The sequence below is a fragment of the Protomyctophum parallelum genome (genome assembly GCF_964188405.1).
Source record: "Protomyctophum parallelum genome assembly, chromosome: 4".
Taxonomy (NCBI): domain Eukaryota; kingdom Metazoa; phylum Chordata; class Actinopteri; order Myctophiformes; family Myctophidae; genus Protomyctophum; species Protomyctophum parallelum.
In genome coordinates this window covers 57,091,649-57,117,012 of record NC_139700.1, presented here as the reverse complement: position 1 = coordinate 57,117,012, position 25,364 = coordinate 57,091,649, and the positions used below count along the sequence as shown (strand labels likewise).

The 25,364-nt window shown below is 44.6% G+C and overlaps 1 protein-coding gene across 1 annotated transcript in view; it reads left to right on the top strand.

The window, feature by feature from the left end:
* Positions 1-293: 293 nt before the first annotated feature.
* The window catches only part of tjp1b (tight junction protein 1b), a gene marked incomplete at its 3' end in the record, with an annotated part of 74,786 nt that continues 49,715 nt past the window's right edge, over positions 294-25,364 (top strand). The window contains exons 1-13 of the mRNA XM_083762914.1: positions 294-344; positions 4,507-4,631; positions 5,901-6,003; positions 7,735-8,134; positions 12,667-12,773; positions 13,751-13,910; positions 14,513-14,636; positions 18,145-18,242; positions 19,351-19,456; positions 19,756-19,906; positions 21,294-21,402; positions 22,406-22,512; positions 22,889-23,001. Coding sequence (XP_083619040.1) covers positions 297-344; positions 4,507-4,631; positions 5,901-6,003; positions 7,735-8,134; positions 12,667-12,773; positions 13,751-13,910; positions 14,513-14,636; positions 18,145-18,242; positions 19,351-19,456; positions 19,756-19,906; positions 21,294-21,402; positions 22,406-22,512; positions 22,889-23,001 — 1,751 coding nt within the window. The 5' untranslated portion in view covers positions 294-296. The remainder of the gene's footprint in view (positions 345-4,506; positions 4,632-5,900; positions 6,004-7,734; positions 8,135-12,666; positions 12,774-13,750; positions 13,911-14,512; positions 14,637-18,144; positions 18,243-19,350; positions 19,457-19,755; positions 19,907-21,293; positions 21,403-22,405; positions 22,513-22,888; positions 23,002-25,364) is intronic.

Here is a 25,364-nt window from a genome sequence, read left to right as displayed (position 1 = left end):
TCTTCTGTTCAGTCTGGCGCTGAAAGGGTTAAGTCAGCACTTTCTACACTGTGGAGGATGATGGATGTTTCCTCCTGCCGACCTCTGACCTCTGTGGAACCCCGCCTGAGCTTACAGATCTACTGTAGATCTATATATACATCTGTGGATTAAAGTGTGTGTGTGTGTGTGTGTGTGTGTGTGTGTGTGTGTGTGTGTGTGTGTGTGTGTGTGTGTGTGTGTGTGTGTGTGTGTGTGTGTGTGTGTGTGTGTGTGTGTGTGTGTGTTTGTGTTTGTGTGTGTTTCAGAGTGCAGCGATGGAGGAGACTGTCATATGGGAGCAGCACACTGTGACACTGCACAGGGTAGGTGTCTGTCGCCACACACGCACACACACACACACACACGCACGCACACACCCATGCTGCGGGTTACAAATCACCCGTGCTGCAGGTGATTTGTAACCAAATCACGTGATTTGTAACCAAATCACGTGATTTGGGGCACTTCGCTGGGGGGGGGGGGGGGGGGGGGGGGGGGGGGGCGTGATCAATTCTGTTTTCTTTTTCCATTTTTTTTCCTCAGAAACTGACATTTCTAGAATCTGATCTCAGGTCAGAATGGGTTCATCAGACCAGTGTGTGTCCGGCGGAAACCTCGTATGAATCTGATCTCAGGTCAGAATGGGTTAAGGTCGATGCATGTGCGCTGCCCTGAAAAAAGAGAAAGTTGTCCATATGTCCACTCAGTCTAGATGAGGTCCATGCAATCTGTTATCGGAACTCAATGAATTGAGGCAAAAGAAGCGTTTCAAGGAGTGAGTGATTATTATTGAGGTTTACCATCAATCGGTGAAAACATAACTTACATTCAACGTATCCACAGTTGAGATGTATTGGAAACCCATAGTATGTGTCACACCGAACATGTGAAGACAGAGTCTACATATATACTTTCTTAAGTCCAACCCCTAGCCCCCTCACGGGAAGTCTAAGGCAATAAGGATTTACAACAGGTAATCAAGGCTATAATAAGAGAGAAGAAACACAGTAAAACACAGCTGTGTTTTACAGCTACATAAACACTCCCTAAGGTACTTCTTAAAATTCCTTGACAGGGCCTGTCCACTCTCCATCGACAGGAGTGACCACCAGAGGAGCAGCGTTTATACCATTTCTGTTCGTACATGGATTGAATAATGGAAAGAGTCTCTCAGTGAAGGAGCAGCCAGTGAAGGAGTAGAGCTGAACTCTGGCCTCCACGTCATAAAAGGAGACCAGACCCTCCTCATAGTCCACAAACACTCCCACTTTCAGGAGCACCTCTCTTACAGGGAGGAGGACATCAGGTTCATTATAGGCCTGGTACTTATTTCCATTCCTCAACCCTATAGTCCAGAAACCAATGGTGGGACTCGGATAGATTGGTCCCTTCCTGTTGATGGACTCTCTCACCACTCCTATTGCCCAGTCAGTCTTCCCTCCAACCTGAACCTCAAAGTAAAACCTTCCTGAGGAGAAGCTCTGTTTTCCTAAGACAGAGAAATGATATGAGAATCTCTCTTTGTTCTTTGGCAGATTCTTCGATACGTTTCCAGGACTCACTTGTTTTCCATCCTCAGACAGAACGAGGCGGGGTTTGCCGCGTCAGGGTCCAGAGTTAGATTCACCTCATATCGCTGAATTCTCCTCATCTCAGAATCACACAGTTTCTCCATCTTCTCTTCTCTGGGTTTGGTTCGTCTCTATCTGAAGCTACTGATCGTCACACTGTGTGGAATCAGCCTTTTAACCCATTCTGACCTGAGATCAGATTCATACGAGGTTTCCACTGGACACACACTGGTCTGATTAAACCCATTCTGACCTGAGATCAGATTCTAAAAATGTCAGTCGTTCTTCGATTTTTTTCAAAAATAGCAGACCTACAAGCTCGTATCGCGCCACTCGGTGGCGCGATATGAGCTTGTAGATCTGCTATTTTTCAATAGATAAAGCATAACATGATGCCGACACCAAAATGGGTGCCCGGTCAGAACGGGTTATATGGAATCTCACCTCATCAGAATATGACGTCAGGTTCGACCAAATATGGAGTTCCTCACAGCTCCATTATAACAAAATACATACATGGCATGTATGCACCTGGGACGTATCCTCAGTGATGTATCCTGAGGTCATCACCTGGGACGTATCCTCAGTGATGTATCCTGAGGTCACCACCTGGGACGTATCCTCAGTGATGTATCCTGAGGTCACCACCTGGGACGTATCCTCAGTGATGTATCCCAAGGTCATCACCTGGGACGTATCCTCAGTGATGTATCCCAATGTCATCACCTGGGACGTATCCTCAGTGATGTATCCTGAGGTCATCACCTGGGACGTATCCTCAGTGATGTATCCCAATGTCATCACCTGGGACGTATCCTCAGTGATGTATCCTGAGGTCACCACCTGGGACGTATCCTCAGTGATGTATCCTGAGGTCATCACCTGGGACGTATCCTCTCCTCAGTGATGTATCCTGAGGTCATCACCTGGGACGTATCCTCAGTGATGTATCCCAATGTCATCACCTGGGACGTATCCTCAGTGATGTATCCCAAGGTCATCACCTGGGACGTATCCTCAGTGATGTATCCTGAGGTCATCACCTGGGACGTATCCTCAGTGATGTATCCCAAGGTCATCACCTGGGACGTATCCTCAGTGATGAATCCTATAAGGTCATCACCTGGGACGTATCCTCAGTGATGTATCCTGAGGTCATCACCTGGGACGTATCCTCAGTGATGTATCCTGAGGTCATCACCTGGGACGTATCCTCAGTGATGTATCCTGAGGTCATCACCTGGGACGTATCCTCAGTGATGTATCCTGAGGTCATCACCTGGGACGTATCCTCAGTGATGTATCCTGAGGTCATCACCTGGGACGTATCCTCAGTGATGTATCCTGAGGTCATCACCTGGGACGTATCCTCAGTGATGTATCCTGAGGTCATCACCTGGGACGTATCCTCAGTGATGTATCCTGAGGTCATCACCTGGGACGTATCCTCAGTGATGTATCCCGAGGTCATCACCTGGGACGTATCCTCAGTGATGTATCCCGAGGTCATCACCTGGGACGTATCCTCAGTGATGTATCCTATAAGTTCATCACCTGGGACGTATCCTCAGTGATGTATCCTGAGGTCATCACATGGGACGTATCCTCAGTGATGTATCCTGAGGTCATCACCTGGGACGTATCCTCAGTGATGTATCCTGAGGTCATCACCTGGGACGTATCCTCAGTGATGTATCCTGAGGTCATCACCTGGGACGTATCCTCAGTGATGTATCCCAATGTCATCACCTGGGACGTATCCTCAGTGATGTATCCCGAGGTCATCACCTGGGACGTATCCTCAGTGATGTATCCCGAGGTCATCACCTGGGACGTATCCTCAGTGATGTATCCTGAGGTCATCACCTGGGACGTATCCTCAGTGATGTATCCTGAGGTCTTCACCTGGGACGTATCCTCAGTGATGTATGCCGAGGTCATCACCTGGGACGTATCCTCAGTGATGTATCCTGAGGTCATCACCTGGGACGTATCCTCAGTGATGTATCCCAAGGTCACCTGGGACGTATCCTCAGTGATGTATCCCGAGGTCATCACCTGGGACGTATCCTCAGTGATGTATCCTGAGGTCAACGGGGTTTCGCGTCTCCCAATATCATACCCCTCACTCAGGTGACCCAGCCGGGGTGATCAAGTCCCGACTTACGTCCCAGTAGCTACCCTCGATAAGTCCCACTAGGGAAAAACCAGGGCCACACAATCCGTTCCTCCTGGACTACTCTGCCGGGACTGGGAGGTACCATTCTGGCGCATGGAGGGACTATAGGCTCTGTGGGTTGACTCCTGTCCGGGCCCCTCCTACGTCTCACCAGGTCCACTCCTGCTCTCACCAGGCCCAGGCCCTGTGCGTTGCACCAGACTCCCAGCACCAGGCACTTCATTCAGGAGTGGTGGATTCTCTCGAGCCGCCACGGTTCCGCAGGCTCCAGACTAACATGACGTCAGGTTCCACCACAGAGTTCCTCACAGTGCGTTGATGTGCGCAGCGCGCTCTGGATGAGTATAGGATGGTCAAGACCACCATAGGATGTTAATTATTTAAGTGCCATCTACGCTTATAAACGTAGCTAGGCTAATAGTACCTCCTGGTGCCTTCTACGTGTATATTTACTCCATATACGAACGCGCCGTCCGTCCTTTTAGCCTTGCTCTCCTCCGTCACCACCAGCGATGCAAGTTTTAAATCCAGCTCCGTTGAGCTGCAGCTTTGACAATGAATGGAGGATAAGAGCGCCCCTCACTTCACACGGGTGTGATTTTTATGTATTATCATGTGTCGTTCTTGCTTACTGTAAATCGCTCTGGATTAAGAGTGTCTGATAAATGCCTGAATTGTACATTGCATACGTGTGTGTGTGTGTGTGTGTGTGTGTGTGTTCCTCTGTGTGTGCAGGCACCAGGCTTCGGCTTCGGCATCGCCATCTCCGGCGGTCGAGACAACCCTCACTTCCAGAGCGGAGAAACCTCCATCGTCATCTCAGACGTCCTGAAGGGAGGCCCTGCAGAGGGGCTGCTACAGTGAGTGTGTGTGTGCGTGCGTGCATGCGTACGTGCATGCGTGCGTGCGTGCGTGCGTGTGTGTGTCAGCTGAACGCTGGGGAATCTTACAAAGCACACCTACATCATTTTTCCATGGTTTGTTAAATTGTCGTTTTGAGGAAGCAAGCATGATTGGTTGAACATCTTCCAAGCTGCTTCTTTTCACCTGACAGAGGGGAATTTCCCCGGCCGGACGTAGGGCGTGGAAGAGACACGTTATTCCGACCAGTTCCTTTCCCCTCCATCAGGCGCCCCGGCTGGCCAGGGGGAGGCAGTATAGAGACCAGGATTAATGCATGTTTTTGTGAGGGTACCTACCCTAGGGGACACGGGGAGAACATGCAAACTCCACACAGAGAGGCCCTTTCGCCAACCCCGCCTCGGGTATGGGCACTGATGACGCGGAGGAGGGAACACGCCCACAGCGTCCCCAGTGGGAATCGAACCCAGGACCTTCTAGCTGTGAGGCGACATCACTACCAACTGTGCCACCGTGCCCCTGGTTGAACAGCTTTCTAACCGTGCTTCAAACCACATTATTTCACCGGCTAATCAAACAAACAATTCAGCCGTGCTTTTCTCCCAGAGAGCAGCAGACTGGGTGGCTAGGCTAGCTAGTTCCTGTTCTCCCAGAGAGCAGCAGACTGGGTGGCTAGGCTAGCTAGTTTCTGTTCTCTCAGAGAGCAGCAGACTGGGTGGCTAGGCTAGCTAGTTTCTGTTCTCCCTGAGAGCAGCAGACTGGGTGGCTAGGCTAGCTAGTTTCTGTTCTCCCAGAGAGCAGCAGACTGGGTGGCTAGGCTAGCTAGTTTCTGTTCTCCCAGAGAGCAGCAGACTGGGTGGCTAGGCTAGCTAGTTTCTGTTCTCCCAGAGAGCAGCAGACTGGGTGGCTAGGCTAGCTAGTTTCTGTTCTCTCAGAGAGCAGCAGACTGGGTGGCTAGGCTAGCTAGTTTCTGTTCTCCCTGAGAGCAGCAGACTGGGTGGCTAGGCTAGCTAGTTTCTGTTCTCTCAGAGAGCAGCAGACTGGGTGGCTAGGCTAGCTAGTTTCTGTTCTCATAGAGAGCAGCAGACTGGGTGGCTAAGCTAGCTAGTTTCTGTTCTCTCAGAGAGCAGCAGACTGGGTGGCTAGGCTAGCTAGTGTCTGTTCTCCCAGAGAGCAGCAGACTGGGTGTGTGTGTGTGTGTGTGTGTGTGTGTGTGTGTGTGTGTCTGCGTGCGTGCGTGCGTCATGTCTTTCTCCTTTCTGCCTCAGGGAGAATGACAGGGTGGTCATGGTCAACACGGTCTCCATGGACAACGTGGAACACGCCTACGCCGTTCAACAGCTCCGCAAGAGCGGCAAGAACGCTAAGATCGTAAGTATCTATAAATCTATCAGAACGCTAAGATCGTAAGTATCTATAAATCTATCAGAACGCTAAGATCGTAAGTATCTATAAATCTATTTTTCTGAATATATGCATATTGTGAATGTAATCTTGTTTCTGGGTAACATTGTATTGGTATGGTCAAGTATAGCGCCACCTACTGTGCTCTGAACGACTGACATAGAAACATAGCTTTTTCAGAAAACTGTCAGGATGTAGAAGACATTTTTAGAATCTGATCTCAGGTCAGAATGGGTTAATGGTGCTGCAGTGTGTAACACTGTAGGAGCTATCCATGGTGCTGAAGTGTGTAACACTGTAGGAGCTATCCATGGTGCTGCAGTAACACTGCAGTGTGTAACACTGTGTAGGAGCTATCCATGGTGCTGAAGTGTGTAACAATGTAGGAGCTATCCATGGTGCTGAAGTAACACTGTAGGAGCTATCCATGGTGCTGCAGTGTGTAACACTGTGTAGGAGCTATCCATGGTGCTGAAGTGTGTAACAATGTAGGAGCTATCCATGGTGCTGAAGTAACACTGTAGGAGCTATCCATGGTGCTGCAGTGTGTAACACTGTAGGAGCTATCCATGGTGCTGAAGTGTGTAACAATGTAGGAGCTATCCATGGTGCTGAAGTAACACTGTAGGAGCTATCCATGGTGCTGCAGTGTGTAACACTGTGTAGGAGCTATCCATGGTGCTGAAGTGTGTAACAATGTAGGAGCTATCCATGGTGCTGAAGTAACACTGTAGGAGCTATCCATGGTGCTGCAGTGTGTAACACTGTAGGAGCTATCCATGGTGCTGAAGTGTGTAACACTGTGTAGGAGCTATCCATGGCGCTGAAGTGTGTAACAATGTAGGAGCTATCCATGGTGCTGAAGTGTGTAACAATGTAGGAGCTATCCATGGCGCTGAAGTGTGTAACAATGTAGGAGCTATCCATGGCGCTGAAGTGTGTAACAATGTAGGAGCTATCCATGGCGCTGAAGTGTGTAACAATGTAGGAGCTATCCATGGTGCTGAAGTGTGTAACAATGTAGGAGCTATCCATGGTGCTGATGTGTGTAACACTGTAGGAGCTATCCATGGTGCTGAAGTGTGTAACACTGTAGGAGCTATCCATGGTGCTGAAGTGTGTAACAATGTAGGAGCTATCCATGGTGCTGAAGTGTGTAACAGTGTAGGAGCTATCCATGGTGCTGAAGTGTGTAACAGTGTAGGAGCTATCCATGGTGTTGAAGTAACTGTGTGGGAGCTATCCATGGTGCTGAAGTGTGTAACACTGTAGGAGCTATCCATGGTGCGGAAGTGTGTAACACTGTAGGAGCTATCCATGGTGCTGAAGTGTGTAACACTGTAGGAGCTATCCATGGTGCGGAAGTGTGTAACACTGTAGGAGCTATCCATGGTGCTGAAGTAACAGTGTAGGAGCTATCCATGGTGCTGAAGTGTGTAACACTGTAGGAGCTATCCATGGTGTTGAAGTAACAGTGTAGGAGCTATCCATGGTGCTGAAGTGTGTAACACTGTAGGAGCTATCCATGGTGCTGAAGTGTGTAACAGTGTAGGAGCTATCCATGGTGCTGAAGTGTGTAACAATGTAGGAGCTATCCATGGTGCTGAAGTGTGTAACAATGTAGGAGCTATCCATGGTGCGGAAGTGTGTAACACTGTAGGAGCTATCCATGGTGCTGAAGTGTGTAACACTCCACAGACCATCAGGAGAAAGAGGAAGGTCCACGTCCCTCTGGGTCGTCTCGGGGAGAGAGAGACCATGTCGGAGGCCGAGGAGGAGGACAGCTACGACGAGGAGGTGTACGAGAGCCGCAGTGGCGGGCGGAGCGCCCCCTACAGCGCGGGAGGGAGGCGCAGCGGACGCAGCGGCAGCCGGAGAGACCGGGACCGGGACCGAGACCGGGACCGGGACCGAGACCGAGACCGGGACAGATCGACCGGCGGCACGGATCGAGACCGAGACCGGGACAACAGAGACCGGGACCGGGAGCGGAGCGGCTCGCGGGAGAGGAGCCTCTCGCCGCGGTCCGACCGACGCTCGCAGAACTTCCCCCCGCGACCCGCCAAGGTCACGCTGGTCAAGTCCCGCAAGAATGAAGGTAAGCTCACACGAAAGTACTCAGAGCTGCAGTCAGAACTGCAGACTCACTCCCAAATCTGAAAGTACTGACAGCTGCAGTCAGAACTGCATACTCACTCCCCAATCTGAAAGTACTCAGAGCTGCAGTCAGAACTGCATACTCACTCCCCAATCTGAAAGTACTCAGAGCTGCAGTCAGAACTGCATACTCACTCCCCAATCTGAAAGTATTCAGAGCTGCAGTCAGAACTACAGACTCACTCCCCAATCTGAAAGTACTGAGAGTTGCAGTCAGAACTACAGACTCACTCCCCAATCTGAAAGTACTCAGAGCTGCAGTCAGAAATGCATACTCACTCCCAGTGTTGTTTTTGGCAGCAAATTTCTATTTTAGTTTTAGTCATAGTCTCTTGAATAGTTTTCACTTAGTTTTAGTCACATTTTAGTCACTAATGTTCTAGTGTTTAGTCTAGTTTTAGTCGACTAAATCTACAGTTGATTTAGTCGACTAAAATGTGTTTTGACAGGCCTTGATGTCCTTGTAATGACATATTTTACACTTTGGTTGCATGCTGAAAATAGCACATATACAATCTCACAACGCGTCGCAGCGCGCACCGCGTTGTGAGATTGTATATCTGCTATTTTCAGCATGCAACCCAGCATATAACTGGATCTCTTGTCCACTAGTCCCTTCCTAACATTTTAGTCTGGTTTTTATTTGTTGACGAAATTGTCAGTAGACTATATTTAGTCTTAGTTTTCTGAAAGTACTCAGAGTTGCAGTCAGAACTGCAGCCTCATTTCCAATCTTCCGCCGTAGTCTGAAATCCCACCTCTTCAGACTCCATCTTTAGCCCGTAGCCCCTCCCCTAGCCTCGACCACCTTACAGGCGTGTGTAACTTAGATAGCATGATATGAAACTATAGTGTACACACATAGTTTCATTATATAGAAGATATTACACTGTTAGGTTCTTACCTTAGATAGCATGATATGAAACTATAGTGTACACACATAGTTTCATTATATAGAAGATATTACACTGTTAGGTTCTTACCTTAGATAGCATGATATGAAACTATAGTGTACACACATAGTTTCATTATATAGAAGATATTACACTGTTAGGTTCTTACCTTACGTATGATTTTTTCCCATAAACATTTCAGAAAGTATTTATTTATGAAGATAATATTTATTAAGAATAGGTTTTTTGGGCAAGTCAAATAATTAGAAAGTACCCTGGTGTAGCCTGCCCTCTTGAGGGGCGCTAGTCCCTCCTATACACAGGTTTGTTTAGTAAACGCATTGACATCAATGTGCCTCATTACGTCATATTGTCTCTTTATTGTCAATGGCGTTTAATGTTTGTAAATGGTAAATGGTGCATTTATATAGCACCTTTATCCAAGGCGCCTAACATAGATTGTGCGTTACATTCACCCATTCATACACCGATGGCAGAGGAAACCATGCAAGGCACCAACTAGCACATCTGGAGCAATTAGGGGTTCAGTGTCTTGCTCAAGGACACTTCGACAGTAACTCTGGGGGAGCCCGGGTTCGAACTGGCAACCTTGCGGTTACCATCCAGGCACTCTACCCCTGAGCCACCGCCTACCCCTGTGTTTGTGCACCGTTTGTTTTATTCACCATTACATCACCTAATCAACATGAGTTGGACTTTAATACTTTCAGCACCATTGCCGTTGATTAAAGCCAATTGAAGCCTGATTTTGATACTAACGCTTACCGCCATTTGTCAAAACAGCGTTTCTTTGACGGCACAGAGCCGGCGATGTGGAGCTCTGCAGAGCCCCGCTATGGGTTCACATTGTAAACCAGGCCCTGTCTCTCCAGAGCCCCGGGATGGGTTCATATTGTAAACCAGGCCCTGTCTCTCCAGAGCCCCGGGATGGGTTCATATTGTAAAGGAGGCTCTGTATCTCCAGAGCCCCGGGATGGGTTCATATTGTAAACCAGGCCCTGTCTCTCCAGAGCCCCGGGATGGGTTCATATTGTAAAGGAGGCCCTGTCTCTCCAGAGCCCCGGGATGGGTTCATATTGTAAACCAGGCCCTGTCCCTCCAGAGCCCCGGGATGGGTTCATATTGTAAACCAGGCCCTGTCTCTCCAGAGCCCCGGGATGGGTTCATATTGTAAACCAGGCCCTGTCTCTCCAGAGCCCCGGGATGGGTTCATATTGTAAAGGAGGCCCTGTCTCTCCAGAGCCCCGGGATGGGTTCATATTGTAAAGGAGGCCCTGTCTCTCCAGAGCCCCGGGATGGGTTCATATTGTAAACCAGGCCCTGTCTCTCCAGAGCCCCGGGATGGGTTCATATTGTAAACCAGGCCCTGTCTCTCCAGAGCCCCGGGATGGGTTCATATTGTAAACCAGGCCCTGTCTCTCCAGAGCCCCGGGATGGGTTCATATTGTAAAGGAGGCCCTGTCTCTCCAGAGCCCCGGGATGGGTTCATATTGTAAAGGAGGCTCTGTCTCTCCAGAGCCCCGGGATGGGTTCATATTGTAAACCAGGCCCTGTCTCTCCAGAGCCCCGGGATGGGTTCATATTGTAAAGGAGGCCCTGTCTCTCCAGAGCCCCGGGATGGGTTCATATTGTAAACCAGGCCCTGTCTCTCCAGAGCCCCGGGATGGGTTCATATTGTAAACCAGGCCCTGTCTCTCCAGAGCCCCGGGATGGGTTCATATTGTAAAGGAGGCCCTGTCTCTCCAGAGCCCCAGGATGGGTTCATATTGTAAACCAGGCCCTGTCTCTCCAGAGCCCCGGGATGGGTTCATATTGTAAACCAGGCCCTGTCTCTCCAGAGCCCCGGGATGGGTCCATATTGTAAACCAGGCCCTGTCTCTCCAGAGCCCCGGGATGGGTTCATATTGTAAAGGAGGCCCTGTCTCTCCAGAGCCCCGGGATGGGTTCATATTGTAAACCAGGCCCTGTCTCTCCAGAGCCCCGGGATGGGTTCATATTGTAAAGAGGCCCTGTCTCTCCAGAGCCCCGGGATGGGTTCATATTGTAAACCAGGCCCTGTCTCTCCAGAGCCCCGGGATGGGTTCATATTGTAAAGGAGGCCCTGTCTCTCCAGAGCCCCGGGATGGGTTCATATTGTAAAGGAGGCCCTGTCTCTCCAGAGCCCCGGGATGGGTTCATATTGTAAACCAGGCCCTGTCTCTCCAGAGCCCCGGGATGGGTTCATATTGTAAACCAGGCCCTGTCTCTCCAGAGCCCCGGGATGGGTTCATATTGTAAACGAGGCCCTGTCTCTCCAGAGCCCCGGGATGGGTTCATATTGTAAAGGAGGCCCTGTCTCTCCAGAGCCCCGGGATGGGTTCATATTGTAAAGGAGGCCCTGTCTCTCCAGAGCCCCGGGATGGGTTCATATTGTAAACCAGGCCCTGTCTCTCCAGAGCCCCGGGATGGGTTCATATTGTAAACCAGGCCCTGTCTCTCCAGAGCCCCGGGATGGGTCCATATTGTAAACCAGGCCCTGTCTCTCCAGAGCCCCGGGATGGGTTCATATTGTAAACCAGGCCCTGTCTCTCCAGAGCCCCGGGATGGGTTCATATTGTAAACGAGGCCCTGTCTCTCCAGAGCCCCGGGATGGGTTCATATTGTAAAGGAGGCCCTGTCTCTCCAGAGCCCCGGGATGGGTTCATATTGTAAACAAAGGCCCTGTCTCTCGGCTCCGCTGAGCGTCCTAGGATAATCTACTTCCGGTAGACTGGAACTGTGGCTTTTCAAAATAAGAGCTCGACTGGAAAAAATGTTGCCGTGAATTAGATCCTAATTTTTCAATAAATGTAAGCGCTGAAACGGTTAATATATTAGCGCCATTGACTTTTTGTTTTGTTTTTTAAACAATGTTTTATCATGTAGGAAAACTTGGTGGAGCGGTTTGTCTGACCCATGTTATGCTTAGCTGTGATTGGACCATAGCAGTTTGGGGAGGGGCTTAGCTCTAGGTCAATTGGTTCCCTCTCCAAGCAGCCTCCGGTTGGCCAGTCATATATATGTGCTGACATGCTATTGGTTCCCTCTCAGTGTGCTGACATGCTATTGGTTCCCTCTCAGTGTGCTGACATTCTCATTGGTTCCCTCTCAGTGTGCTGACATGCTATTGGTTCCCTCTCAGTGTGCTGACATGCTATTGGTTCCCTCTCAGTGTGCTGACATGCTATTGGTTCCCTCTCAGTGTGCTGACATTCTATTGGTTCCCTCTCAGTGTGCTGACATGCTATTGGTTCCCTCTCAGTGTGCTGACATTCTCATTGGTTCCCTCTCAGTGTGCTGACATTCTCATTGGTTCCCTCTCAGTGTGCTGACATTCTCATTGGTTCCCTCTCAGTGTGCTGACATTCTCATTGGTTCCCTCTCAGTGTGCTGACATTCTCATTGGTTCCCTCTCAGTGTGCTGACATGTTATTGGTTCCCTCTCAGTGTGCTGACATTCTCATTGGTTCCCTCTCAGTGTGCTGACATGTTATTGGTTCCCTCTCAGTGTGCTGACATTCTCATTGGTTCCCTCTCCAAGCAGAGTATGGCCTCCGATTGGCCAGCCACATCTTCGTGAAGGACATCTCTCCAGAGAGCCTGGCGGCGCGCGACGGAAACATCCAGGAGGGAGACGTCGTGCTGAAGGTAGGAGCCCCCCCCCCCCCCCCCCCCCCTCTGAGGAGCCCCCACCGGGAGGATAAGTTACTCTGAGGAGCCCCCACCGGGAGGATTAGTTACTCTGAGGAGCCCCCACCGGGAGGATTAGTTACTCTGAGGAGCCCCCACCGGGAGGATAAGTTACTCTGAGGAGCCTCCCCCCCCCCCTCTGAGGAGCCCCCACCGGGAGGATTGGTTCCTCTGAGGAGCCCCCACCGGGAGGATAAGTTACTCTGTAATGTAGGAGCCCCCACCGAGATGATTAGTTCCTCTAAGGACCCCCCACCGAGAGGATTATTGTCATTCAGATTAACTCATTCAGATTGAATCAGATTAACTCATTCAGATTAACTCATTCAGATTGAATCAGATTAACTCATTCAGATTGAATCAGATTAACTCATTCAGATTAACTCATTCAGATTGAATCAGATTAACTCATTCAGATTGAGTCAGATTAACTCATTCAGATTGAATCAGATTAACTCATTCAGATTGAATCAGATTAACTCATTCAGATTGAGTCAGATTAACTCATTCAGATTGAATCAGATTAACTCATTCAGATTGAATCAGATTAACTCATTCAGATTGAGTCAGATTAACTCCTTCAGTTTGAATCAGATTAACTCATTCAGATTGAATCAGATTAACTCATTCAGATTGAATCAGATTAACTCATTCAGATTGCATTCAGATTGAATCAGATTAACTCATTCAGATTGAGTCAGATTGAATCAGATTAACTCATTCAGATTGAGTCAGATTAACTCATTCAGATTGAATCAGATTAACTCATTCAGATTGAGTCAGATTAACTCATTCAGATTGAATCAGATTAACTCATTCAGATTAACTCCTTCAGATTGAATCAGATTAACTCATTCAGATTGAATCAGATTAACTCATTCAGATTGAATCAGATTAACTCATTCAGATTGAATCAGATTAACGTCTCTCTTCAGATCAACGGCACGGTGACAGAGAACCTGTCCCTGATCGACGCCAAGAAGCTGATCGAGAGGTCAAAGGGCAAGTTAAAGATGGTGGTGCAGAGAGACGACAGAGCCACGCTGCTGAACATCCCTGACCTGGACGACAGCCTGCCGTCCGCTAACGATGACGGTACGCTACCCTGACCTCTGACCTCTACCCTACTGACCCTACCCCTAACCTACCCTACCACTACCCCCTACCCTACTGACCCTACCCCTAACCTACCCTACCACTACCCCCTACTCTACTGACCCTACCCCCTACCCTACCACTAACATACTGCTGAACATCCCTGACCTGGACGACAGCCTGCCGTCCGCTAACGATGACGGTACGCTACCCTGACCCCTGACCTCTACCCTACTGACCCTACTGACCCTACCCTACTGACCCTACTGACCCCTAACATGCTGCAGAACATCCCTGACATGGACAGTGTGACTGACTGGTCAATGTTGCCATCGTAAAAATCGCAGAAGCAAATTATCATCATGCCGTGAACTTAACCCTTTTGGTCATGATGTTGCTGACATGCTGTGGTGTGTGTGTGTGTGTGTGTGTGTGTGTGTGTGTGTGTGTGTGTGTGTGTGTGTGTGTGTGTGTGTGTGTGTGTGTGTGTGTGTGTGTGTGTGTGTGTGTGTGTGTGTGTGTGTGTGTGTGCGGTGTGTGTGTGTGTGTGTGTGTGTGTGTGTGTGTGTGTGTGTGTGTGTGTGCGTGCGGTGTGTCCTCAGACATCTCAGACGTGCATTCCGTGGCCTCAGATCATTCCAACAGATCGGAACGACATCGGCGAAGCTCCAGATCTCGTTCCCCCGAAACCACCAGACCCTCCCCCCCCCACCTCAGCAACGGGAGGTAGATACACACACGCATAAACACACGCACGCACGCACACACACACACACACACACACACACACACACACACACCAGTGTTGTTTTCGTCGACTAAAACTAAGACAAAAAATGTTCGTCAACTATACCTTTTTTCACTGACGAAAACTAAATGGAAACTAAATGAAAATTAAGCTACGATGACTATAACTAAACTAAATATATTGACAATTTCGTCAACAGATAAAAACTAGACTAAAATGCTATGAAGGGACTAGTGGACAAGAGATCCAGTATAAGTCATTTTACACTTGGTTGCATGCTGAAAATAGCTGATCGTTGTGAGCTTGTAGATCAGCTATTTTCAGCAAGTGCAAAAACACTCATTAAGACGGCATCAAGACCCGCCAAAATACATTTTAGTTGACTAAATCAACTGTAGATTTAGTCGACTAAAATCTTATGACATTTAGTCGACTAAAACTAGAATTAACACTAAGACATTCCAGGTGACTAAAATGTGACTAAAACTAGTTTCAGTCCAAAGACTAAGACTAAACTAAAATAGAAATTTGCTGCCAAAAACAACACACACACACACACACACACACACACACACACACACACACACACACACACACACACACACACACACACACACACACACACACACATTCAGTGAGGGTAACCATGCTGGTCTGTCTCTCTCCTTCGTATATAGACTTCATAGACTAAAGTGGATTCTGCCGTAAGTCTGACATTTATGTAGACAAATAGATTAATAGATTTATAGAATTATAGATATAATATTGTCTAGTTTCTATACCTAGATTCATAGGGTTATATAGCTGTTGTCTAGTTGAATGAATGGCCCCATTGTAAAGCACGTAGTGCTTAGAAAAGTGCTAAATAAAAAATGCAATCCATCATTAGTTTATTAGTTTATACCTTTATCCCATTCTGACCTGAGATCAGATTCATACGAGGTTTCCGCCGGACACACACTGGTCTGATTAACCCATTCTGACCTGAGATCAGATTCTAAAAATGTCAGTCGTTCTTCGATTTTTCAAAAAATAGCAGACCTACAAGCTCGTATCGCACCACTCGGTGGCGCGATACGAGCTTGTAGATCTGCTATTTTTCAATAGCTAAAGCACGACATGATGCCAACACCAAAATGGGTGCCCGGTCAGAATGGGTTAAATGATGAAATGATAGATCTAGTCTAGTTTCCAATTAGATTTATGTGATTATTTGCTGGTAGTGACAATAGTTATTATTATTGTTATTATTATGATGTTATTATTAGTGACAACAGAACATCATAAATGTAGCTCCTTCTCCAAACATTTGAATATCGTGGAAAAGTTACGAGTTGATTCTGTAATTTAATTGAAAAGGTGAATCTTTCGTATTTCCTCGATTCATTCATTCATTCATTGTCCATAAAGGGAAGTATTCTAAACCTGTTTTTTCTTCATCTTGATGATTATCGCATCTCACGAAGAGCTAAACATCCTATCAAAAAAATCAGCCCAAATCTGCCCAAATCACCACTAACAGTGAAAGCTTGACACTGTTTGTTGCACCATAACTAAGTCCATATCATGTGTGGGGCAGCGGTTTGTGGAGCGGTCTTGATATCGGAAGGTCGCTAGTTCGTATCCCCGGACCGGCACGTTAAAATTACCACCGCTGAAGTGCCCTTGAGCAAGGCATTGAACCCCTACCATGAAATGTTCTATGAGCAGGGCCTGGCTGTAAACAAGTTCTTGAGCTTAGTCCAGTTACCCTGGGTAAACATAGTACCTTTCCTTTCCTTAGTCCAGTTACCCTGGGTAAACATAGTACCTTTCCTTCCCTTAGTCCAGTTACCCTGGGTAAACATAGTACCTTTCCTTTCCTTAGTCCAGTTACCCTGGGTAAACATAGTACCTTTCCTTTCCTTAGTCCAGTTACCCTGGGTAAACATAGTACCTTTCCTTTCCTTAGTCCAGTTACCCTGGGTAAACATAGTACCTTTCCTTTCCTTAGTCCAGTTACCCTGGGTAAACATAGTACCTTTCCTTTCCTTAGTCCAGTTACCCTGGGTAAACATATAGTACCTTTCCTTTCCTTAGTCCAGTTACCCTGGGTAAACATAGTACCTTTCCTTTCCTTAGTCCAGTTACCCTGGGTAAACATAGTACCTTTCCTTTCCTTAGTCCAGTTACCCTGGGTAAACATAGTACCTTTCCTTTCCTTAGTCCAGTTACCCTGGGTAAACATAGTACCTTTCCTTTCCTTAGTCCAGTTACCCTGGGTAAACATAGTACCTTTCCTTTCCTTAGTCCAGTTACCCTGGGTAAACATAGTACCTTTCCTTTCCTTAGTCCAGTTACCCTGGGTAAACATAGTACCTTTCCTTTCCTTAGTCCAGTTACCCTGGGTAAACATAGTACCTTTCCTTTCCTTAGTCCAGTTACCCTGGGTAAACATAGTACCTTTCCTTTCCTTAGTCCAGTTACCCTGGGTAAACATAGTACCTTTCCTTTCCTTAGTCCAGTTACCCTGGGTAAACATAGTACCTTTCCTTTCCTTAGTCCAGTTACCCTGGGTAAACATAGTACCTTTCCTTTCCTTAGTCCAGTTACCCTGGGTAAACATGGTACCTTTCCTTTCCTTAGTCCAGTTACCCTGGGTAAACATAGTACCTTTCCTTTCCTTAGTACAGTTACCCTGGGTAAACATAGTACCTTTCCTTTCCTTAGTCCAGTTACCCTGCAGGGTAAACATAGTACCTTTCCTTTCCTTAGTACAGTTACCCTGGGTAAACATAGTACCTTTCCTTTCCTTAGTCCAGTTACCCTGCAGGGTAAACATAGTACCTTTCCTTTCCTTAGTACAGTTACCCTGCAGGGTAAACATAGTACCTTTCCTTTCCTTAGTACAGTTACCCTGCAGGGTAAACATAGTACCTTTCCTTTCCTTAGTACAGTTACCCTGGGTAAACATGGTACCTTTCCTTTCCTTAGTCCAGTTACCCTGCAGGGTAAACATAGTACCTTTCCTTAGTACAGTACACAGAACAGGGTTTAACCCTTTACGTTCCACCTCATCAGGTACTTACCGAGCCATTTGTCTCACCTCAGGTACTGTAGATCTGTAGATCCATGTAGATGTAGAAACATGTAGATCTGTAGATGGTGTATTAAATATGCAGATCTGTAGATGGTGTATTAAATATGCAGAATGTAGATCTATCATCAGGTGTGTGGAAGTATAATGTAGATCACCTGTCTGTTTCCTCTTCTGTGGTGTGACCAGAACGTTGGTTCTGATTCTGAGGAGTAATTAATGTTTCATTTTAGAACGATGTTCAGGTTATAATAATGACTGACAGGGTGAAGACAGCATTACATCATGTTATTGTAATAATGATTGACAGGTTGTAATAATGATTGACAGGTTGTAATGATGATTGACAGGTTGTAATAATGATTGACAGGTTGTAATAATGATTGACAGGTTGTAATAATGATTGACAGGGTGAAGACGGCAGCATCTAAGATGGTGGAGGAGATTCCTCTTCCTAAACCTCTGGATTCTTCGTCCAGAGACGAGAAACCTCTACCTCCTCTCCCAGGTAGGGGGGGTGTGTGTGTGTGTGCGTGTGCGTGTGTGTGCGTGTGTGTGTGTGTGTGTGTGTGTGTGTGTGTGTGTGAGAGTGTGAGTGTGAGTGTGAGTGTGAGTGTGAGTGTGAGTGTGAGTGCATGTGTGCATGTGTGCTTGTGTGTGTGTGTGTGTGTGTGTGAGTGTGAGTGTGAGTGTGAGTGTGAGTGTGAGTGTGAGTGTGAGTGTGAGTGTGAGTGCATGTGTGCGTGTGTGTGTGTGTGTGTGTGTGTGTGTGTGTGTGTGTGTGATTGTGTGTGTTTTGGGGAGGGGGGGGGGAAGGGGGGGAGGGGGTCCCCAGTTCAAATATGTTTCAGAACCAAAGCCAGTTTACGCCCAGCCTGGTCAGTGTAAACCTGTTGTTACAGAACCAGCCTGGTCAGTGTAAACCTGTTGTTTCAGAACCAGCCTGGTCAGTGTAAACCTGTTGTTTCAGAACCAGCCTGGTCAGTGTAAACCTGTTGTTTCAGAACCAGCCTGGTCAGTGTAAACCTGTTGTTTCAGAACCAGCCTGGTCAGTGTAAACCTGTTGTTACAGAACCAGCCTGGTCAGTGTAAACCTGTTGTTACAGAACCAGCCTGGTCAGTGTAAACCTGTTGTTTCAGAACCAGCCTGGTCAGTGTAAACCTGTTGTTACAGAACCAGCCTGGTCAGTGTAAACCTGTTGTTTCAGAACCAGCCTGGTCAGTGTAAACCTGTTGTTACAGAACCAGCCTGGTCAGTGTAAACCTGTTGTTACAGAACCAGCCTGGTCAGTGTAAACCTGTTGTTACAGAACCAGCCTGGTCAGTGTAAACCTGTTGTTTCAGAACCAGCCTGGTCAGTGTAAACCTGTTGTTACAGAACCAGCCTGGTCAGTGTAAACCTGTTGTTACAGAACCAGCCTGGTCAGTGTAAACCTGTTGTTTCAGAACCAGCCTGGTCAGTGTAAACCTGTTGTTACAGAACCAGCCTGGTCAGTGTAAACCTGTTGTTACAGAACCAGCCTGGTTAGTGTAAACCTGTTGTTACAGAACCAGCCTGGTCAGTGTAAACCTGTTGTTTCAGAACCAGCCTGGTCAGTGTAAACCTGTTGTTTCAGAACCAAAGCCAGTTTACGCCCAGCCTGGTCAGCCCGACGTTGACCTGCCCGTCAGTCCATCGGACGCACCGCTGCCCAGCGCCACACACGACGACGGCATCTTAAGGTAATAAACATTAATATTGTGTCCTCAGGCCCTGTATGAAGTTTAATAAACATTAATATTGTCTCCCTCAGACCCAGTATGAGGTTAGTGAAGTTTAATACATGTTAATACATGTTAATAAAGGTTAATAAACATTAATATTGTCCTCCCCCAGACCCAGTATGAAGTTAGTGAAGTCTAATACATGTTAATAAAGGTTAATAAACGTTAATATTGTCCTCCCCCAGACCCAGTATGAAGTTAGTGAAGTTTAATACATGTTAATAATGGTTAATAAACATTAATATTGTCCTACCCAGACCCAGTATGAAGCTGGTGAAGTTTAAGAAAGGAGAGAGTGTGGGTCTTCGGCTGGCCGGAGGAAACGACGTGGGAATCTTTGTAGCCGGAGTTCTGGAGGACAGTCCTGCTTCTAACGAGGGTCTGGAGGAGGGGGACCAGATACTCAGAGTGAGTTTTAATAATATGTTTCTGACCGAGGTGAAGTCATTGCATTTATTCTCATGTCAAAGCAGGGAATCACAGCTTCAATTTGACATATTGGTTGTTCAGTTTGACCCACCAGTTTTGGAGATATTGCTTATAGAGTAATGTCTTGATATGGCTTATAGAGATATGGGTTATAGAGATATGGCTTATAGAGATATGGCTTATAGAGATATGGGTTATAGAGATATGGCTTATAGAAATATGGCTTATAGAGTTATGGCTTATAGAGATATGGCATAGAGATATGGCTTATAGAGATATGGCTTATAGAGTAATGTCTTCATATGGCTTATAGAGATATGTCTTATAGAGATATGGCATAGAGATATGGCTTATAGAGATATGGCTTATAGAGATATGTCTTATAGAGATATGGCTTATAGAGATATGTCTTATAGAGATATGGCTTATAGAGATATGGCATAGAGATATGTCTTATAGAGATATGGCATAGAGATATGGCTTATAGAGATATGGCTTATAGAGATATGGCATAGAGATATGGCTTATAGAGATATGGCTTATAGAGATATGGCATAGAGATATGGCATAGAGATATGGCTTATAGAGTAATGTCTTCATATGGTTTATAGAGATATGTGTTGCAGAGAAACAGGAATCTGCACACCAAGTTTACAGTAGCAGTAAAACCTTGTCAATACCGTATATTTTACAGTATATTGTTTATATTCCAGGTAAATACCGTATATTTTACAGTATATTGTTTATATTCCAGGTAAATACTGTATATTTTACAGTATTGTTTATATTCCAGGTAAATAATGTATATTTTACAGTATATTGTTTATATTCCAGGTAAATACTGTATATTTTACAGTATATTGTTTATATTCCAGGTCAATACCGTATATTTTACAGTATATTGTTTATATTCCAGGTAAATAACGTATATTTTACAGTATATTGTTTATATTCCAGGTAAATAACGTATATTTTACAGTATATTGTTTATATTCCAGGTAAATAATGTATATGTTACAGTATATTGTTTATATTTCAGGTCAATACCGTATATTTTACAGTATATTGTTTATATTCCAGGTCAATAACGTATATTTTACAGTATATTGTTTTTATTCCAGGTAAATAACGTATATTTTACAGTATATTGTTTATATTTCAGGTAAATAACGTATATTTTACAGTATATTGTTTATATTCGAGGTAAATAACTTATATTTTACAGTATATTGTTCATATTTCAGGTAAATAACGTATATTTTACAGTATATTGTTTATATTCCAGGTAAATAACGTATATTTTACAGTAAATTGTTTATATTCCAGGTAAATAACGTATATTTACAGTATATTGTTTATATTTCAGGTAAATAACGTAGACTTCGCTAACATCATCAGAGAAGAGGCTGTTTTGTTTCTCCTGGATCTCCCTAAAGGAGAAGAGGTTTCCATTCTGGCTCAGCAGAAGAAGGATGGTGAGGATGGATGATGGATGGATGGATGGATGGATGGATGATGGATGGATGGATGATGGATGGATGGATGGATGGATGATAGATGATGGATGGATGGATGGATGATAGATGATGGATGGATGGATGGATGGATGGATGATGGATGGATGGATGATGGATGGATGGATGGATGGATGATAGATGATGGATGGATGGATGGATGGATGATGGATGGATGATGGATGGATGATAGATGATGGATGGATGGATGGATGATGGATGGATGATGGATGGATGATAGATGATGGATGGATGGATGGATGATGGATGGATGATGGATGGATGATGGATGGATGGATGGATGATGGATGATGGATGGATGATGGATGATGGATGATGGTAGCCTGGCTAATAAACCAGACCGGTGGATTACGGTCTGGAGAGGCTCAGTTGTACGCCCATTTCCTACACCAGAGAAATGGTGTGGCCAATCGGGACACGGTATGCAATATGGGCGGGCTTTGGTACAGTGACGTTCAACGCTTGAGACCTTTGACTGACAGTAGCTCTGACCAATTGCGACAAAGAGAAAATGTTTGAACCCGCCCCCCCCCCCCCCCCCCCCCCCCCCCGGGAAACAAGATCCATACACAGCATCTCCAGACTCAAATACCACACGACGACCGTGTGATTTGAGTCTGGCTTATTAGCCAGGCTAGGATGATGGATGGATGGAAGATGGATGATGGATGGGTGGATGGGTGGAAGGCTGTGGTCAGTTCAGAAACCCGTCCACCAGTGACATCATCGTCATATTATCGTTATATTATCGTGAGAACGATGGCTTCCATTTTCGCATCGCAACTTTTCAGGACTAGAAAGCCTGCAGTTTCTATTAGCTTGTATTCTCCATCGATGACGTCACTGGTGATGCGATTGGTTTATGTATCTGACCCTCCCTTTGATCTGTAATGTGATTGGTGGGTTTATGCCCCTCCCTCCCCCCTCCCCCCCCCCCCCCCAGTGTACCGGCGAATCGTGGAGTCCGACGTGGGAGACTCGTTCTACATCCGGACGCACTTCGAGTACGAGAAGGAGTCACCGTACGGCCTGAGCTTCAACAAGGGAGAGGTCTGATTGGCCCGTTATATTACATCATGTTATTAGAGGTGATCTGATTGGCCCGTTATATTACATCACTTTGTTAGAGGTGATCTGATTGGTCCATTATATTACATCATGTTATTAGAGGTGATCTGATTGGCCCATTATATTACATCATGTTATTAGAGGTGATCTGATTGGCCCATTATATTACATCATGTTATTAGAGGTGATCTGATTGGCCCATTATATTACATCATATTATTAGATTTGTTCTGATTGGTCCATTATATTACATCATGTTATTAGAGGTGATCTGATTGGTCGATTATATAACCTCATATTATTAGATGTGTTCTGATTGGTCTGTTCTATAATAATAATAATAATAATTGTATGCTAGGTGTTCCGAGTGGTCGACACGCTGTACAACGGAAAGCTGGGCTCCTGGTTGGCTATCCGGATAGGCAAGAACCACCAGGAGGTGGAGAGAGGGATTATACCCAATAAGAACAGGTGATTATAACTATAACCAATAAGAACAGGTGATTATAGTTATACCCAATAAGAACAGGTGACTATAACTATAGCCAATAAGAACAGGTGACTATAGTTATAGCCAATAAGAACAGGTGACTATAGTTACAACCAATAAGAACAGGTGATTATAACTATAGCCAATAAGAACAGGTGACTATAATTATAACCAATAAGAACAGGTGACTATAACTATAACCAATAAGAACAGGTGACTATAATTATAGCCAATAAGAACAGGTGACTATAATTATAACCAATAGGAACAGGTGATTATAATTATAACCAATAGGAACAGGTGACTATAGTTATAACCAATAAGAACAGGTGACTATAATTATACCCAATAAGAACAGGTGATTATAGTTATAACCAATGAGAACAGGTGATTATAATTATACCCAATAAGAACAGGTGATTATAACTATAACCAATAAGAACAGGTGACTATAGTTATAACCAATAGGAACAGGTGACTATAATTATACCCAATAAGAACAGGTGATTATAGTTATAACCAATGAGAACAGGTGATTATAATTATAACCAATAGGAACAGGTGACTATAGTTATAACCAATAAGAACAGGTGACTATAATTATACCCAATAAGAACAGGTGATTATAACTATAACCAATAAGAACAGGTGATTATAATTATAACCAATAGGAACAGGTGACTATAGTTATAACCAATAAGAACAGGTGACTATAATTATACCCAATAAGAACAGGTGATTATAGTTATAACCAATGAGAACAGGTGATTATAATTATACCCAATAAGAACAGGTGATTATAATTATAACCAATAAGAACAGGTGATTATAATTATAACCAATAAGAACAGGTGACTATAGTTATAACCAATAAGAACAGGTGACTATAATTATAACCAATAAGAACAGGTGATTATAATTATAACCAATAAGAACAGGTGACTATAGTTATAACCAATAAGAACAGGTGACTATAATTATACCCAATAAGAACAGGTGATTATAGTTATAACCAATAAGAACAAGTGATTATAGTTATAACCAATAAGAACAGGTGACTATAATTATAACCAATAGGAACAGGTGATTATAATTATAACCAATAAGAACAGGTGATTATAATTATAACCAATAAGAACAGGTGATTATAATTATACCCAATAAGAACAGGTGATTATAACTATAACCAATAAGAACAGGTGATTATAATTATAACCAATAAGAACAGGTGATTATAATTATACCCAATAAGAACAGGTGATTATAGTTATAACCAATAAGAACAGGTGACTATAATTATACCCAATAAGAACAGGTGATTATAGTTATAACCAATAAGAACAGGTGACTATAATTATACCCAATAAGAACAGGTGATTATAGTTATAACCAATAAGAACAGGTGATTATAATTATAACCAATAAGAACAGGTGATTATAATTATAGCCAATAAGAACAGGTGTTTATAATTATAGCCAATAAGAACAGGTGATTATAATTATAGCCAATAAGAACAGGTGATTATAATTATAACCAATAAGAACAGGTGATTATAATTATAACCAATAAGAACAGGTGACTATAATTATAACCAATAAGAACAGGTGACTATAGTTATAACCAATAAGAACAGGTGATTATAATTATAACCAATAAGAACAGGTGACTATAATTATAACCAATAAGAACAGGTGACTATAGTTATAACCAATAAGAACAGGTGATTATAGTTATAACCAATAAGAACAGGTGATTATAATTATACCCAATAAGAACAGGTGATTATAACTATAACCAATAAGAACAGGTGATTATAATTATAACCAATAAGAACAGGTGATTATAATTATAGCCAATAAGAACAGGTGATTATAGTTATAACCAATAAGAACAGGTGATTATAATTATACCCAATAAGAACAGGTGACTATAATTATAACCAATAAGAACAGGTGATTATAATTATACCCAATAAGAACAGGTGATTGTAGTTATAACCAATAAGAACAGGTGATTATAATTATAACCAATAAGAACAGGTGATTATAATTATAACCAATAAGAACAGGTGATTATAATTATAACCAATAGGAACAGGTGACTATAGTTATAACCAATAAGAACAGGTGATTATAATTATAGCCAATAAGAACAGGTGATTATAATTATAGCCAATAAGAACAGGTGACTATAGTTATAACCAATAAGAACAGGTGATTATAATTATACCCAATAAGAACAGGTGACTATAATTATAACCAATAAGAACAGGTGATTATAATTATACCCAATAAGAACAGGTGATTATAGTTATAACCAATAAGAACAGGTGATTATAATTAT